Source organism: Wyeomyia smithii, chromosome 1, assembly GCF_029784165.1.
Source record: "Wyeomyia smithii strain HCP4-BCI-WySm-NY-G18 chromosome 1, ASM2978416v1, whole genome shotgun sequence".
Lineage (NCBI taxonomy): Eukaryota > Metazoa > Arthropoda > Insecta > Diptera > Culicidae > Wyeomyia > Wyeomyia smithii.
Window position 1 is genome coordinate 63,524,283 of NC_073694.1, and position 17,681 is coordinate 63,541,963.

The 17,681-nt window shown below is 38.2% G+C and overlaps 1 protein-coding gene across 2 annotated transcripts in view; it reads left to right on the top strand.

Moving 5' to 3' along the window:
- The window catches only part of LOC129718584 (disks large 1 tumor suppressor protein), a 170,515-nt gene that overhangs the window by 104,526 nt on the left and 48,308 nt on the right, over positions 1 to 17,681 (top strand). For both annotated transcript variants that reach the window (XM_055669504.1, XM_055669505.1), the window contains exon 6: positions 9,979 to 10,146. In XM_055669504.1, the coding sequence (XP_055525479.1) occupies positions 9,979 to 10,146 (168 nt within the window). The remainder of the gene's footprint in view (positions 1 to 9,978; positions 10,147 to 17,681) is intronic.

Genomic DNA, 17,681 nt, shown 5'->3' on the forward strand with positions numbered 1-17,681 from the left:
TCCCCTCCCTCTTCTGTGAGGGAGGAGTTCATAACAAATGAAACACAAATTTCTGCTTATCTCGAGAACTAACCAACAAAATGGAACCAAATTTGGCAGGTGATTGTTTTTAGGGGTAACAAATATAATGGTTTGACACCCCTCTCTCTGCTATAAGGGAGGGGTCCCTTACAAATGAATCTCAAATTACGCACAGCTCGAGAACCAATCAAGCAAATATAACCAAATTTAGCAGGTGAATGTTATTAGGTGTAACAAACATGTCCATAATGTTTCGACACCCTTCCTTCTTCTGGCATGTCTCCAAATACATTTCGAAATCCAAGATGGCGACTTCCCGTTTCTGAAAAATATCGGCAAATGACCTTATACCAGCAAACATGGGTATTTCCGGAATTGTTATGCACTTAAGCACAAATCGACCTCAGACAACATTTCGAATTGTAAGATGACGACTTCCGGTGTCTGGAAAACAGCCGCAAATGACCAAATACCACCCAATATTAGTGTTTCTTTTGTCATATCTAACGTTACTTATCGTTACATGGGGGGAGGGGGTCTGAAATCTAGGTTTTTAGCGTTACGTAATTTGTGTACGACGCCATATAGGTATTTCCGGGATTGTTATGATGCACTGAAGCCAAAAATCGACCTCAGACAATATTTTGAATTGTAAGATGGCGACTTCCGGTGTCTGGAAAACAGCCTAAAGTGATCAAATACCACTCAACATGAGCATTTCTTTAACCAGATTGACGCACGGAGGGCCGAAATTGTTTTGAAATCCAAGATGGCGACTTCCGGTGTCCGTAAAACAGCCTAAAGTGACCAAATACCACCCAATATGAGTATCTCTGGAACGAGAATTAAGCTGAAAATTGACCTCAGACACCATTATGAATTATAAGATGGCAACTTTTGGTTTTCAAAAAACAACCAAAAATGGCCGATTTCCATACAAAATGAGTATCTTCGGAACCAAAATGATACACAGGAGCTAAAATCGACCACAGACACCATTTTGAATTTGAAGATGGTGACATCCGGTTTCTGGAAAACAGCCGAAAATGACCAAATAAAACTCTGGTTATTTGGTACTCACTGGTGTTTCTCAAACCAGAATGACGCTCAGGGGCCAGAAATTGTCTCCAAATGCTATTTTAAAATCCGACTTACGGTTCCGGATCACCGGATCCAGAATGATGCAAGGAGCTATAAATTGACCTTAGACAACAGTTTGAATTGAAAAATGGCAACTTCTGGAAAACATCCGCAAATAACCGAATACTACTACATATGCACGAAAAAGTTGGATGGTGCGAAACCAGTACATAATTGTGCGTTTTTAGCGCAATTGTTGATGTAATTCGGAACCAGTACAATGATTGCGTGTTGGGCATAACGCAATTAATGCTCTAGCGTTTCTTGAATGTATTTGGCAGCTCCAAACTACTACACCCAAACAGTTTCAACTGGTATCAAGCAGCATTGAAAAGCGAGCGAGAAGCAAAACCTTTCTCCTCCTTTCTGCTTGAGGACGAGATATATGCTACGCTTTTCAAGTCTTTTGCACACACGCTTTCGAGATACGTTTTCTTCTTCATGCATTCCTCTGAATAGCAGCAAGCACGCACCGACAGTATAAGTGAGAGACTAACAACACTGGTATCAAGTATGTACAGCACGGCTGTCTCGCTCATTTCGTGAAGCAACGAGATATCGCCTTTCGCGTCGCATAGTCTTGTCGCACATACATGGAAATTCTACAAGCGAGAGAGAAATTTCTCTCGTCGCTTGAGAAATAAGCGCGTGCAGTCACTAATACACTCGACGTGAGAAATAAAGTGTCGGTGTATGATACATCTTCTGATTTCATTTTATGTCAATGTATTCGCAGTACAACTGTTGCGTTATGCGTTTCACACATTTATTGTGCGATTTCTGTGCAACATTTGTGCGAATCGGGAAGACACAATGATTGTACAAGACTTCAACCACAGACTAACAGACATAACACTTCGAACAAATTTTCAATAAAATCATCGTTTGGATGATTCCAGTACTTTACGTTAGTAACACTAGCACCATCTGCTGTCGTGTTCGCGCTGCGTCATGTATTTCGACATCAGCGCCAGCGTTACTGCATGTGTCAAACGGGGAACTACAAAATATGTATGAGATTGCATGACAGCGCCCCAGACGACGTTTTCGCGCGATGACTGTTATTCGATTGAAAATTTGAAATGAACGTTTTTTGTGGCGATGGAGCCAGGTTCCAGTGTTACGTCTGTTAGTCTGTGCTTCAACTTTTCCGTGTGGATAAGTCCGTAATCGAAATGATGTAAAGAAGCCAAGCATTGACCCTGGACACCATTTTGAATCAGAAGATGACCACTTTCAGTTTCTGGAAAACAACGAAAATAACTGAAATGCACCCAATATATATCCGGAATAGAGGTCAAGTACAAAAGCCAAAAGTTGAGGATGTTGCCATTCCGATAAAACCAATTATTTTTAAACGATATAATCCAATCGCAAGGAATCAATAAATTTGAAATGTTTAAAATTATTAAATTAAACACTTAAATAGGCGGGACGAAGTTTGCCGGATCAGCTAGTAATGTATACATTTAGTCCTACGTCACCATTTCATACAACCTCTAGGGCTGTATACCTTGCAGTATATCATTTCATAATTGGTTAAAACTAAAAACTAAGTCTTCCAGCTCCTGTAGGAACATAACCTCAAATCACAGACTAACAGACATAACACGTCGAACAAATTTTCACTAAAATCATCGTTTGGATGATTCCAGTACTTTACGTTAGTAACACTAGCACCATCTGCTGCCGTGTTCGCGCTGCGTCATGTATTTCGACATCAGCGCCGGCGTTACTGCATGTGTCAAATTGGGAACTACAAAATATGTATGAGATTGCATGACAGCGCCCCAGACGACGTTAATACGAATAATACTCAATTCTTATTTATTATTTTATGTTCAATAAAGCATACTTCTATTATCAAATTTTTTCTTCCTAAGTTTCTTGGTACCCAAATTTTTTCTTTCTAAGTTTCTTGGACTTCAACCGAAATAGTAATAAACGATTAATCAATGCATTTTTAAAGTTATAACAGTGAAATACATTACTCGTTAATATCATGTACCTTGCATACTTTTGCATCATTATTTATGAACAATTATAATAGCTAAATTATAAGTCTCCAGCATCACTGCTTTACAGTGAAAAGTAACCTCGTTGTATTTTCTACGTGACGATTGCGTTATCGAATTCAGCCAATCAGCAGCCGGTTCAAATTGGTTGAATGTAACAGTGACCAGCTGTCACGTCTTGTCTTAGCGCGCGATGACTGTTATTCGATTAAAAATTTGAAATGAACGTTTTTTGTGGCGATGGAGCTTGGTTCCAGCGTTACGTCTGTTAGTCTGTGCTCAAATTATCAAAAACCGGATCTCATATATTTTGTATTTCATAGGCATTTTCTTGAGAGTAATCTGTCGATTGGATGTTGCATAGAATTTCTAACCAATGTCAGTGTTATTGATGTTGAGAACATCCATTTTACGCAAATATTGCAAGAAATACAGTCTCCTGTGTATATCAGCCTTGACTAAAAATATATCATCTTTCTCGTAGTTTCACAGTTCAAATGTTGGAGTCGCACAGTGACGGGTGAAAACTAAAAATTGGTTATTTTCTTCTACTGCTGTCAAAAAAGGTAGATTTACTTAAAGAAAAACTGTTTTATTTCTCATAAAGATACATTCATTTTGAACTAAACAAAAATATTGAACATTTGAGTAAGGTCCGTTACCGGCCTTCCGACGAAGGTTTTTTTTATGATGCCGCAACAAGACCGTTGTATGGCTGATTATTCTTGAGGTTTGCATGAATTTATACATAGTCGAAACCAAAAGATTTTCGCTTTCAAAATGGTTTACCGTGAACTTTTTGCCTAAAATTTTGTGCAGTTCATAGTCAACTGTACAATGAGCTTGCGGAGTGCTTCATGTTTCGACGCCAATTTGAACCGAACTGGGCATACATAAATAGAACAAAACATACTGGCATAACACGGAGCGAGAGAGAGCTTTCATATACATACTCTCTAAGCGTGTTTGTGTTGGTGTGTTTATAGTGTGATAAAGTTTAAATTTCCTCTTGAGTTTTGTGTGTAATGGAAACATCGTTCAATTGTTAATAATTTTTCTGATTTCGGTCAAACACACAGCAAGAATTACTGCACAATTTATTGTTTGTGTTAGGGGAATTCTGGGTTAAACGGACAGGGGTGGTAAAATGGACACCTATTAAAATCTCGAATATTCCGTTGAAAATTAATATAAATTTTATAGAAACCTTATCTTGGAAGCACCACAAGCTAATCGAAGTAACCTGTGCAACATTAAACCACAGACTAACAGACATAACACTTCGAACAAATTTTCAATAAAATCATCGTTTGGATGATTCCAGTACTTTACGTTAGTAACACTAGCACCATCTGCTGTCGTGTTCGCGCTGCGTCATGTATTTCGACATCAGCGCCAGCGTTACTGCATGTGTCAAACGGGGAACTACAAAATATGTATGAGATTGCATGACAGCGCCCCAGACGACGTTTTCGCGCGATGACTGTTATTCGATTGAAAATTTGAAATGAACGTTTTTTGTGGCGATGGAGCCAGGTTCCAGTGTTACGTCTGTTAGTCTGTGATTAAACTGTCAAACATCGAAAATAATAGACAAAAACAAAAGACACGTGCACAGTCGAGGTAGTGATGTTATTTTGTGCGTACAATAAATAAGGTTTTTTTCTGTGTAGAAACGCCTAAACTACTTACCAGCGGAGAAGAACGGTTTGAAACACAACTCCAACCATGAAATAAAATGGCAGGACGATTCTGGCTGGATGGCTTTTTGAAACGAAACCCGAAAGTGTCATTTCGGAAACCGGAAGCGACTTCTGCTGCTCGGGCTAGAGGTTTTAACAAACTGTCAGTTAATGCGTTTTTTGACATTCTTCGACGCATCCTGGATGATAATAATATTCGGTCATCTCGCATATTTAATGCTTATGAAACTGGAGTTAGCACTGTAAGTTGCTACCTTTAGACATTGGATTTTTCTAGTTTTCTAACTATTTTATAGGTCCCTCCAAAAAACAGAAAATTGCTGCAAAGAAAGAAAAAAAGCAAATCGGATCTATCACTTCTAGTGAAAGAGGTATTTTGACTACAGTCATGATGTGCATGTCCGCTACTGGAAAGCATCTACCACCCAACGTTATCTTTCCCCGGGCACGTATGCACGATCCGTTGAAAAAAGGAGCTCCGAATGGAACCAGGTTCAACTGTAATCCGTCTGGCTACATGAACTGTGAGACGTTTCTGGATTGGTTTGATCATTTCATTGGAGAAGTCAAACCCACGGAAAGTGATCCGGTTCTGCTGATAGTCGATGGTCATAGCTGGCACACCAAGAATCTGGCGTTTGCTGAGAAAGCTCGAGCTAATTTTGTTACAGTTCTTGTGCTGCCACCTCATTGCAGCCATAAATTACAGCCACTCGATGTGGCCTTCAAGCATATTATTCGGATACTTGCGAAAATTTTATGCGGCGATTTCCCGGCCAAGTTATTGGACTGTACGATATCTCGGAACTGTTAAAGGTGGCTTTTTCAAAAGCTGCTTCGATAGATGACGCTGTCAGTGGTTTTAAGAAAACTGGAATTTGGCCGCTCAATGCAGATGTCTTTACTGACGAAGACTTTGCTCCTGCTGATGTAACCGACTAACCAGAGTACGCCGATTAAACCATCGCATGATAAGCTTGCTGAAGTTTGCAAACCTGACTTCGATCAAACTGATAACAAATTTTAAACCTGTTCGAACTCCTCTTTTGCCATTTCACCGATGGAGATTCTCCCACTTCCAAAGACGGCAGCTCCAAGAGCTACGAAACGGAAGCGTAAATTGGAATGAACAGATGAGATCACTAGTGAAAACTATCGTCAGGAGCTAGCCACGTAGGAAGCGTCGAAGACCATCCAGGCTATCAAAAAAGGACGTAAGCCAACATTAAAAAAGCGATCGAAGAAGCAGAAACTAGATGAGACCTGCGAGGATGTATTGTGTTCTCTATGTGGTGCTACTTTTACAGATTCCAATGATGGCCAAGGGTGGAAAAAATGTCTTTCTTGTTTTATCTGGTTCCACGCGAAATGTTCGAACGTTAACGATTTTGTATGCCTTTTCTGCAATTAAGCTAATACTCTATTTCACCAACGTAATGTTTTAATAAATTTCTACACAAATGGTTCAAAAGGTTATTTTTAAATTCATTGTTGAATGAAATATGATCCGAGCGTCTATTCTCCTGTCAAGAAAACTTGTTAAAACTTTATGCGAATAAAATCATATTTTATTGTCAATTCTTTAACAAACGGTGGAAGTTAAACTTTTAGTTAATGCCTGAATATCCCCTGTAATATGAAAGAACATAGCGCATGAGACAGCTTCACTTCTACTATCAGTAAAAGCTATAAGTAATATTAATGTTCAAGGTGTCCATATTACCACCTCCCTCCGTTCATTTTACCCACACATGTCCATTTTACCCCCAAAAAACCCATTTCAAAAAAGGTTAAAAAAAAATTAAAAAATGCTATTTCCGAGTATTTTTATTCGTTTTCTTTAACAACCATTAGTTGCTCAGTGAATGTGTGCGAGTGATTGAAGGATTTGGTGTTTAACTGTGGAGAAAATTGACAAATTGCTTAGGGTGTCCATTTTATCACCCCTTCACCTACAAGTGTGGATATTGAAATGAATGTTAGACTAATTTGTCCCTGGTAGTGGGGACCATACTCAAAAGAATGCAACAGACAAATGATCACCGAAAATTCATTTTGAGTCGGATATTTTTCAAATGCTCAGGGAATAAATAAACAAATATTAGCTAGGTTTTAGCAAAGCTGGTTTATTCAATCTCCTCTCATGGGCTAAATGTCCGCTCCTTGGACTTAACTCTACCCATCAAATCCCGTGCAATACTTGCGCCATCTTTCTCACACACTTTCATCCACACTTTCTTCAAATCCTGATAGTGTTTGAAGATCATCCCTGTTTACCGGAGCTTGCCCTTCATAATCACCTAGAATTTTTCCATTGGACGGAGTTCTGATAAGCTCGGCGGATTTATCTCCTTCGGCACAATAACAACATAGTTGGCTTCATATCACTGCATCATCGTTTCCGCGTAATGGCCAAAACAAAGTCTCACCTTCGTGGGATCAGAGAAAGGGCAGCTGGCGCTGAATTTGCCGCACTCACAGATCGCCTACCACGCCTTCTTCTCCAGGCGTCCACTTCATTGTGTGTCTCATTGTCCATTATGATGCATTTCGCGTGCAGGATTTGGTCATCGTATCCTTTTTTTTAATTCAGTTAGGTGCCTTCCTTACCTTGAAGGCATGAAGTCCAGCCTCCTTTCATTGCTGGACAAACCGGATGGATAAATTGACCTTCTTGGCCCCGTCTCGAATCGAATAATAAGTATTGCGTTTAAAGTTATCCCTCACTTTCCTTCACAATGACAGCTCGTTGCTTGGTCTGCTTGAACAATAATAAACAGGACACGGACGCAAAAAGCAGAGCCTTGGTGCTACATTCCGATTCGAAACTCGACCTTCTGTTTACTATACACAGACTTCGCCGCCAACTGTTTGGTGTACAGGACGATTGTGGGGCTAGCGCTACGATTCTATTGACACTAACAGTCTCTCCCGAGCCGAGACACAAACCTACGACGACTGGCTTGTTAGACCAGCTTCGTACCTCGAGACCAACTGGGAGGGATAATTTGTCGAAGCATTCTTTGTTAAAAGCCATTTCAATGATCACAGATTTTTACAGAGTTTCACAAATATAAACATTGCACTATAAACTAGTTTTACTCTAAATTTCATGTTGATAGACTGAAAGTTTGTTCGATTCGAGAATATTACCCGGACAGACAACAAAAAAGGTGCCCGGCAAAGATTTCGTTTCTTCTTTCATTAAACGTTATAGGATCTATCATCCAGAATGTTTTAAACTATCAATAGAATGAGAGCTACTATTTCCCATCAACTAACATTTTGACAAATTATCAGTTGAGATGTAACACCACCCACCCAATATTGTAAATTTTGACAAAACGCATTTGAGAGACGAGCCAGGTAAAAAGCAGGTCATCACTACCCGTGGAGGCAAGTGCTCTGAAAGAGAAATATACAGCACCAAAACATCAGTTTCTGTCATGTTCAGCACAGAAGGAACTTTCACCCTACGTTGTGTAACAAAGTGGTGCGTTTGTATAATTTATGGACTGAAAGAGAGCCAAAGAACACCAACAAAGATGACTGGAACAAGATACCTGACTCTTGCAGAATTTATCGGACATAACAAACTAATTTACACACTGTTAATATGATGTATACTTTTCAACGCAACCGTTGTACGTGGCCTTCTTTTGGCCTCTAAAGACTGTGGTGAAATTTTTTGAAGAAGTGTAAGAGTGGCTTTGGCATATTTGGGGTATTTCTGTCAAAGTCACGTTATGCTAGACTTCAACAAGAACGGGTCCGCAAAATTGCAATTCCAAGTAAAATGTAGCCATTAAATATATTGCAGTGCACTGCAAATCATTTAAAAATACACCTGCAATTTTCTAAAAATCTGTTTTGAGCTTGATTTTTAAAATTGATTTCCAAGTGTTTCAAAGTTCATCAGCTCAATTCAGGTGAATGAACAGATCAGTCGTTGACTTGTACGAGGCCGCAGCTTCCGACGGCAAATCGGTGATCAACTGGAACAGTGGAAATACGATAAACGTAGTTTTAGTTGTGTGATAATTCAAAAATCAAAACTGCTTTGTTTCTTTGTTTTTATCTAAAACATTTTCCTACACAGATCAAAATCACATAGATATAATTTCTGTCGATGTTGAAAATTACTCTTTGGATCAATCGTTTGCTTATCTTTTTGTTGTTCATATCATTTGTCTTATTGCAATTCGCTGCGTTCATAATTCTATCTTCCTCCTTATTTTATTCTGCCATTCGTGCTCTTCGCAATCCTGCCTTTTGTAATTATGCTGTCTGTGGTGAAGCTGCGTATTGACATTTCTCAAATGCTTTATTGTAAGCACTATGGTAGTGTTGATGTTTTGTGGGTATTCAGCTCGTTAAAACTCTGATATTTTCTTTCGAGCATTTTTTTTTCATGTTACCAAAGATGACTAGAACAAGATTCCTGACTCACACGATTGTCGCTGCGCGTGAACGAAAGTCGAACTAACTTGTATACTGATAATTTGTTGATGACGGCAAGGCAGCGAAAGGTGAAGCAATTTTTTCAATATCCTTGTATGGTCCTGCCATCTTATTTTCAATATCCTTGCACGGTGCGGCCATCTAATTTTCAATATCCTTATATGGTGCTGTTGTCTAGTTTTAGTTTCATCTGGTGGATTATGCACGATAAATCGATTTTGCTAGTAACCAGTTTTATGCGAATTAAAGTCATCAGATGGCAGCACTAGCCGTTTTAAAGGTGTCGTGGGCAAAATGTATGAAAAAACTGGAATTCAGGTATCTTGCTCTAGTCATCTATGATGTTACTGGACTTTTGTCATCCAGATATATTTTTCTCTTTCAATTCCGGATGCTTCGTAGAATGTTTTTTGTTGTTGCAATTCTGGTTGTGACAGCTTTAAAAAAATTTGATGTGTATGGACCATCATTTTTTCTACTTCATTCGACGAAATATCTTTTAAAAAGTCTGCTATTATAGATAGATATAAATATTATTACGTTTCTCACCTGGAAAGGTTTAAACCCCAAAAGTCAACCCCGTATGTAGGGTTATGACAAGTTCTTTAATTTTTTCCTTCTCTACATTTCGTTAACAGGCCAATCGAATCAAGCAGCAACAAGAGCAACAGCAACAACAACAACAACAACAGCAGCAGCAACAACAGCAAGCACAGCAACAGCTTCACAAAGAGGAGGAAAAAACAGCGATAGTTCCTACAATCTTGGCCGACACGCCATCACCATCACGCTTCTCGGGAACCAGAGTGAGTGCCCACCCTAGTAGAGTTGCTTGAGAGTACCTTTTCCCGCGCGCGTTGTTGTTGGTTTTTACTTAGGAAAGGTAGTTGTTCCTATTTTGCTTGCCAGGACAAACTCCATAGTGAAGCTTGAAATGTTTGATTATAAATTTAATTTCCTTTTCTCTTTTATAGTTTCTTGTAGTGCCTAGAAGCTAGCGATTGTCACAGCATGTGTGTTGTACTCCTACATAAGTCCCGTATGAACCAGTACAATCATATCTTTTAAGTTACATCCATTCTGTACTAATAAACCTGCTGTTTTCAGTTTAGATGTTAGTTAGATTTTGCAACTGCAGTTGATCTTAATACAAACAAAAAAAAAACAAAGAAATACAATGCTTTCTGCGTGTGTTTATTTTTCGAGTGTTTGAATCCTGTTTTATTTTATTAAAATCCACTAACTCTTGATGTGATCTGTTGATGTAAATACACGTGTTCGGATTTAGCAGGTAAGTGCGCAGAGCTGCCAAGACTGTTGAGCTGATTAATTACTCGGGGAAACGAACGCTCAGTTTAAACTCTGATGCCCGAAAGCGTCGGGTAAGACAGTTAGACAGTTAGATACCCGATCACCATCAGGTAAGACAGTAAGACAGGAAAACTACAATAACAAGAGGTCCAAGAAGCGCTTGACAGGCAGCTTTAGTGATCAGTAAATTACAGCAGATATTTACCTGAGCTGTTTCTAGTTTTGTGTTACAAGATAATTTATCACAAATAAAACAAACCAATCTTCGGATTGAACTGACGCCTCTGTGCTGACAATCTTTATGACCACAAACATTAAAATTTTGGCTTCGTTTCGCAAATCTTCCAAAACTTGGCATACAATGGCCAAATTTCACTATTTAATTCAGATAAAATTCAAACTGCAGCTGCTAAAACAAGCAAATAAACTATTTTTCAATCCAAAATGCTTCTATCATAGACTAATAGACGTAACACTGGAACCTAGCTCCATCGCCACAAAAAACGTTCATTTCAAATTTTCAATCGAATAACAGTCATCGCGCGAAAACGTCGTCTGGGGCGCTGTCATGCAACCTCATACATATTTTGTAGTTCCCCATTTGACACATGTAGTAACGCTGGCGCTGATGTCGAAATACATGACGCAGCGCGAAGCAGATGGTGCTAGTGTTACTAACGTAAAGTACTGGAATCACCCAAACGATGATTTTATTGAAAATTTGTTCGACGTATTATGTCTGTTAGTCTGTGCTTCTATTATAGTTAGTACCATGATGTATAAAGACATGCACGCTCGTAAATAATAACTCATGAACTGAGCAACTCTGACTCAGTTTAGAACGATGTTCGTAGACGTCAAAAAATGAGTAGAAGTCCTTTTTGATTTTGAGTAACTTTGACTCACTTTTTGGGTTCCCTTCATATAACTTCTTTCTGAGTAACGTCGCATGTAACGACGTCCATTTTGAAAGATGATTACGATGTGCTTCAGTTTGTGACAAATGTTTTTTAATTGTGTGCGCCTCAGATGGCATTATACTGTTTACTTTTATTACAAGGTAATTATTGATGAACATGTGGTGTCGTTTATTGGCCGTGGCGGATTTCTAGCCAGTAATGAAACTGAACTGTACCCAAAAAATGAGTAATGTCGTACTCAAATTTTGAGTAATAATGACTCATTTTAAAGACGCCTAGTGTTACTCAGTTTTGAGTATTTGTGGAGTTACTCAATTTAAGAGTTGTTCCACTTTTTACGAAAATGCGTCAAATGTTACTCATTTTAGAGTTATTATTTACGAGCGTGTGGTGTAACGGTATGTCAAAAGCAGAATCGGCCATATTGGAAAAAAATGCCAGCGATTAGGTTTGTTTATGAACAACTAGGGCATAAAAATTATTGCATATCGTAATATATCATTTGGATGCTTTTAAATTATAAATATAACAACCATACCATACCATACCTGCTTGTGCTTACCTAACCTGACACCAAGAACGATAAATAATAACTACCGTGCGGACCCGAAATCCGTACACTTAAGTACTCGACAATATTGACTGATCAATATAAAATCATATCTTCACAGTACCATCATGATAGCTTCCGGCAACGCTTTGTTCTTTATTTCATCGATATTCATAATCACACAATCGTAAAACTTATCTTATTTGTGTTTGAATGATGTAAATAATTTCCATCTCTTAATTCGAAATCCGTACACTTTTGTGCGGTTGAAACGAAATCCGTACAGTTTTGAATCAAAATCAGTACAGCACAAAAATGGAAGAAAACCTACAAAATGAGGCAGATTAATCAAAGCACGCATTGCTTCGTTGAATCTGTCTCATAATGTACAATACAAATTAGCTTATGATGAAACTTTGCGCTGTAGTGTGATTTTTGCAAACATGGTCGTGAAATTTGGAGATGGCCTGAAATTTGGGAATTTTGCCTAACAATTATCATTGCTCTCATGGTCTCAACTTGCAGTCTATTCAGTCCACATCTAGTCCACATACTGTTTACAATAGAGAATGTACTTTCCAGTTGGCGCGGTTCTACCAGGAAAACCGAACTTAGTAACTTTACAACGTTCCTGGCAGTTTAGAAACTGATCTTCCATTTCGTAAATTATTGGAATCTCATCAGTTCGCAACTGTCGTTTTTCTGTGTTCATTAGAGCCGCAGACAGACGTCCAAGCTGAGTTCCCAACTTGTGTAAAGATTTTTGTAGTAGCAATCCGTAACCAGATAGCGCTACCAGTACCGCCAGCCTCGTGCATCAGCGAAAAAAAAATGTATTGTAGCGATAAGGACAACAGGTGGCGCTAGGGTACAAGTGAATTATAACGCAATTTACTTTGAAAATTTACACGGAAATTTTGATCAATGTTGTTCTTGCTTAGACGTCTGTCTGTGTTAGAGCTCTGTTCGGACGGTTAAAAGTTGTCCAAAAACGGTACGTCTGATCAGTTTACTAAAGGAGGATGACGGTTAGAACATAATAATTGACATAGACTGACCAATATTGATGAATAACCCTATGTAAACGGATTTAAAATCGTCCTGAACTATGTAAATATATTCCATTTATATGATATATTCCTCATAATCAGTACGTAGAACACTGAATGATTGTCTCTCAGATTGATTTTCAACCATTAAATCTTTGAAATCACAGTATATGCACTTTAAAATAAGTCGAAACGGATTTCTTAACGAATTGCTAACACCAAATAAAAGCAATACGTTTGACGAAAACTCGAACATATTTTTTTATTTTAAATATTTTTGTTTCCAAGCCTATCAATTTATTTTCAATGCAGATGATATCTGCAATATAAAGTTTATTATGACTCAGTGATTATTGTTTGTATATAAACTTTTCGGTTATGTTATGAGTAATTGCATTGAACCTACAGGATGTACGGATTTCGGTCCTGCACGGTAAATCTCAATTGATGTTGTTTGGTGTTCTGTGATGTAGTCGTTTATTCATTTTAACGCTCCACACCCGTGCTACTGTTGGCAATGGCAACGCTACGATGTTACTAAACAATTAAAAGTGGACAGCACAATTAACTCAACAGTTTTTGGTCTTTTTCATCTCGTTTTAATTTGGATCATATCGCATTATTTTGAGGTCTTGTATGAAAGAATGACGACCGGTTGGACCTGAGGTTTATTTATTGTTACAAGTCTATTATACCCACAGATTAAGAGACATAACATTTTGAACAAGTTTCCAATAAATTCAAAAAATGATTAGCAATTCAAATCACTGCTTGGGGCTGCTGCAAAAATAATGATTATGGAAAACCGTAGTTCTGATCATAGATGGGTTAGAAAATAGTTCATAAACATTCCTCAATGGCTGCAGTTTGAATCCCATAATATTCTTTCTCACAGCAATCGATAGGAAAATCATCTACCGTGCTGGATCGAAACCCGTACAGTATCTAAATCCGTACACCTTGATGTTTTTCTTCAGTTTCAAGCATTATAAAAGTGAAAATTCATATGATAGTTACATGTACATATCCGTTGAGTTGTTGGCCTTCTGTTAAATTAAACTATGCGCCAGTAGGCCATGAAAAAGAAATATTAAAAATGAAAAATCAATCGTGTATCGGTTTCAGTTGTCATTTCGTTGTATCGTTAGAGAATTTACTAAGGAAACGTTCTTCAGATAAAAACGATTTTCAAGTGGGATATAAGTGTTTTACTCTGTGAATCTTTTTAAAATTGATGGAAAAGGTAAGTCTTTGTCATTTTCGAGCTGTATATTGTCTAAATAGTGTAAGTTGTATTTATTCAACAAAAACTGTGCCGTACGGATTTTGATTCTTGCTATTTGCTTGAATCGAAATACGTACAGCGTGTGTATCATGCATATATTGTTGAACTTTCTTCTTGTTTTCAGCATATAATGGGAGGAAACAAGTATAAATATACGGCAAACAATTTTAAACGAGCAGTGACTGAGGTGCGCAAGGGAAAGTCGTACCGGGAAGCTTCGAGAGGTTCTGGCGTTCCGGTTACTACGAAACGCTACGAAAGTTGCACTATTTCAGCTGATATCAAAAAGTAGAAAACCGTGTGAAACTTTAGAAGCCAGTTGATCCTCAAAATATACTTATTCGGTAATTTAAAGATAAATTATAAATAAAAGATGTTCTTTTTTGTACTTCTTCATCTATACGGAGTTTGATTTATTGTTGTATGGACTTTGATCCAGTCTATATCGTGTGTGTGCGGATTTCGATTCAAAAGTGTACGGGTTTTGATTCAGACAAAAAACTGTGTACGGATTTCGATTCAAAACATGTTCTATTTAAAGATGATTTTTTCGAGTTTCGGAGTGATTTTAATCATTTTGCTGGAAAATAGTGATAAAATATAAGTAGACCTATAACTAAACATGTCAGTTCAAAGCAATATGTGATTTCTTGATTTTATATTGACCGTCGAAGATTATCATGTGCTTAGGTGTACGGATTTCGATCCAGCACGGTACGCATCTGTCCAAATACAGAAAATTGTAATTTGATTATGAGGTCTATTGCACTATTAAAAATTGTTAAGCCTTTTGAAACGTAGATTTCGACCCTTGATTAGCCCTTAAGGCTTGGAGAGCAACACCGTCGACAGACTATTATACCTAGTTAACCGGTAATGCTATATAAGAGCCTGCTTCTGCTCAAATCAATCATTTTACTAGTGGATAGTGAAATGGAAAGTCCCAACTTAGTAGCATCTGGTATCAACAGCGGTAACGGTAGCGGCAGCGGTAACAGCAGACTGGCCGAGTCTACTTTTGGCTCAAACAAATCATTATATACTAGCAGATGGTATGACACATACTGCAATAATCTAGTTGTCAGTTTGAAAAGACTAGCACAGAGATGCGATCAGCATTATATCCGATTTTCTATTAAGCAACAAGTTGTTCTTTCGAGAACAAAACGAATAAATTATAAATATTACAGTGTACATTTGTTTGTCAAAATAATGTTGCTAATTCATAACTTGATTGAATTTACTAGATCTTTTTTATTATTCTCTCTATCACTTCACTTATCAGGATCGCAAAATTTAAAATTCGGGCCCTGGAAGTCTTTTTTCGAATATTGACTTCCCTTGATTGAACAATGCTCCGCAGTTGCAGGGTATATGTTCAGCACTTTTTGTTTCAAAATATGCAAAAACGACATTCTGTTGAGTTCTTCCAATTTTATTTAGGTGATACCTACTCGGGCAGTGACCGGTCACTTACTTACTTGCTTACTTATGTGTCCATGGCCGCCATGGCTTTCACTTTTCGCCATGACAGGTTCTCGTCAGCAGCCTGGATGTCGCTGGCCACGCTTCGCCGCCATGAATCCCTAGGTCTACCTCTCCTATTATGTCCCTGTGGGTTTCAGTCGAGATTTCTTGCAGATTTCGCCCGCTCCTCTCCTCAAGGCCGATCCATCCCCACTTTCGTTCCCGTATCTCTGTTGTAATCGGCCGTTGGCGACATGGACGGTGAAGCTCCGAATTGGACATCCAGTTGTGAGGCCACCAGGCACGAACAATATAACGCAGGCAACGATTGACGAAAACCTACAGTTTTAGCGTTACATCCGTCGAGACGCACCACGTTTCGCAGACGTACAGCAGTACGGATTTCACGTTAGAGTTGGAGATACGGATTTTCGTATCTGGTTTGAGCGCCAAATGTTGCGCAAACCTGCAAAGGCAAATAAATTTCATAAGCTCTAAGTAATAATCATGTCATCCTCCTTCGATTATTAAACTTGCGCTTTTCTGGATTAATGTCTTTGGTTACAATTTAGAACACACTTCATCACGGCCGAATGTTAATTCTCGTTTCACAAAATCGTGAGATGTAGGATTATAAAAAAAATCTGCCTCACAGGTTACGCTCTCGTACATATTTTCAGGACGTCTGTGCAAATATATATAACCTCAAACTGTTAAGAAACTTCTGGACAACGGCAAATTGAAAAAACATAGACTCGAAAAATTTGTGTTTTAAAGACAAATTTGTACATTCATCTCTGATGTTACTATAAACTTCATTTGAATCATGCATGCGTTACAACAAAAAAATAGTTACACGCTAACGAAAAACGACGCATGTCCGTGTTCTCTTTTTTGAGTGTAGTATTCGATTCTCCCTTCCAGCCCGAAATAAAATTGACGATGTATTTTGCGGTGAGAACAGTAAATGCACAATGTTTTTTATTGTACCCATGAAAAACATGGTATTTTTACTGTAAGCTTGTACACGTTTTTTGTTATTACCATGTTTTAACAACGTTTTTTGTTGCTGAATCTACCGCCGACAATAATTTTACCATGAAAAACATTGTCAGCGACTTCTAAATGTATGGGAAAAGTGCCTGAAAAAATGCTGTTAAGATAAACAACCCCCCCCCCCCCGCTTCTTCATGGTAAAAATGACAAAAACAATGTTTTTTATTGTTCTGGACATTGATTTTCAATGTAAAATTGATGTATTTATAATAAAAATCATAGTTAAATCACAGACTAACAGACGTAACACTGGAACCTAGCTCCACAGACAAACAGACTTGCCTCTTCGAAGAAAAATCCTGAAAAATCTTCGTCCTTATTCGAAACGTTACACTCATGCGCCACCATGTGAGCTTATTGCCTGCTAACATATTTTCGTAAAACGGTTTTTGTCTTTGCTAATGGATGTGCGTGCTTGCTAAAATCAACATCAGCGGGCGGTTTTTGTCCTTGACAAACAATGAGCATGCTTACATATAGCGACACAAGCGGCATTATTGCCCACTAAGCAAAATTTCAAAATAATCGTTATTTTTCTGGTCGATGAAATCGTCATTGAGTGGCACGTCTGTTTGTCTGTGCTAGCTCCATCGCCACAAAAAAAAAAGATCATTTCGAATTTCCAATCGAAAAACATTCATCGCGCGAAAACTCCGTCTGGGACGCTGTCATGCAATCTCATACATATTTTGTGGTTCCACAT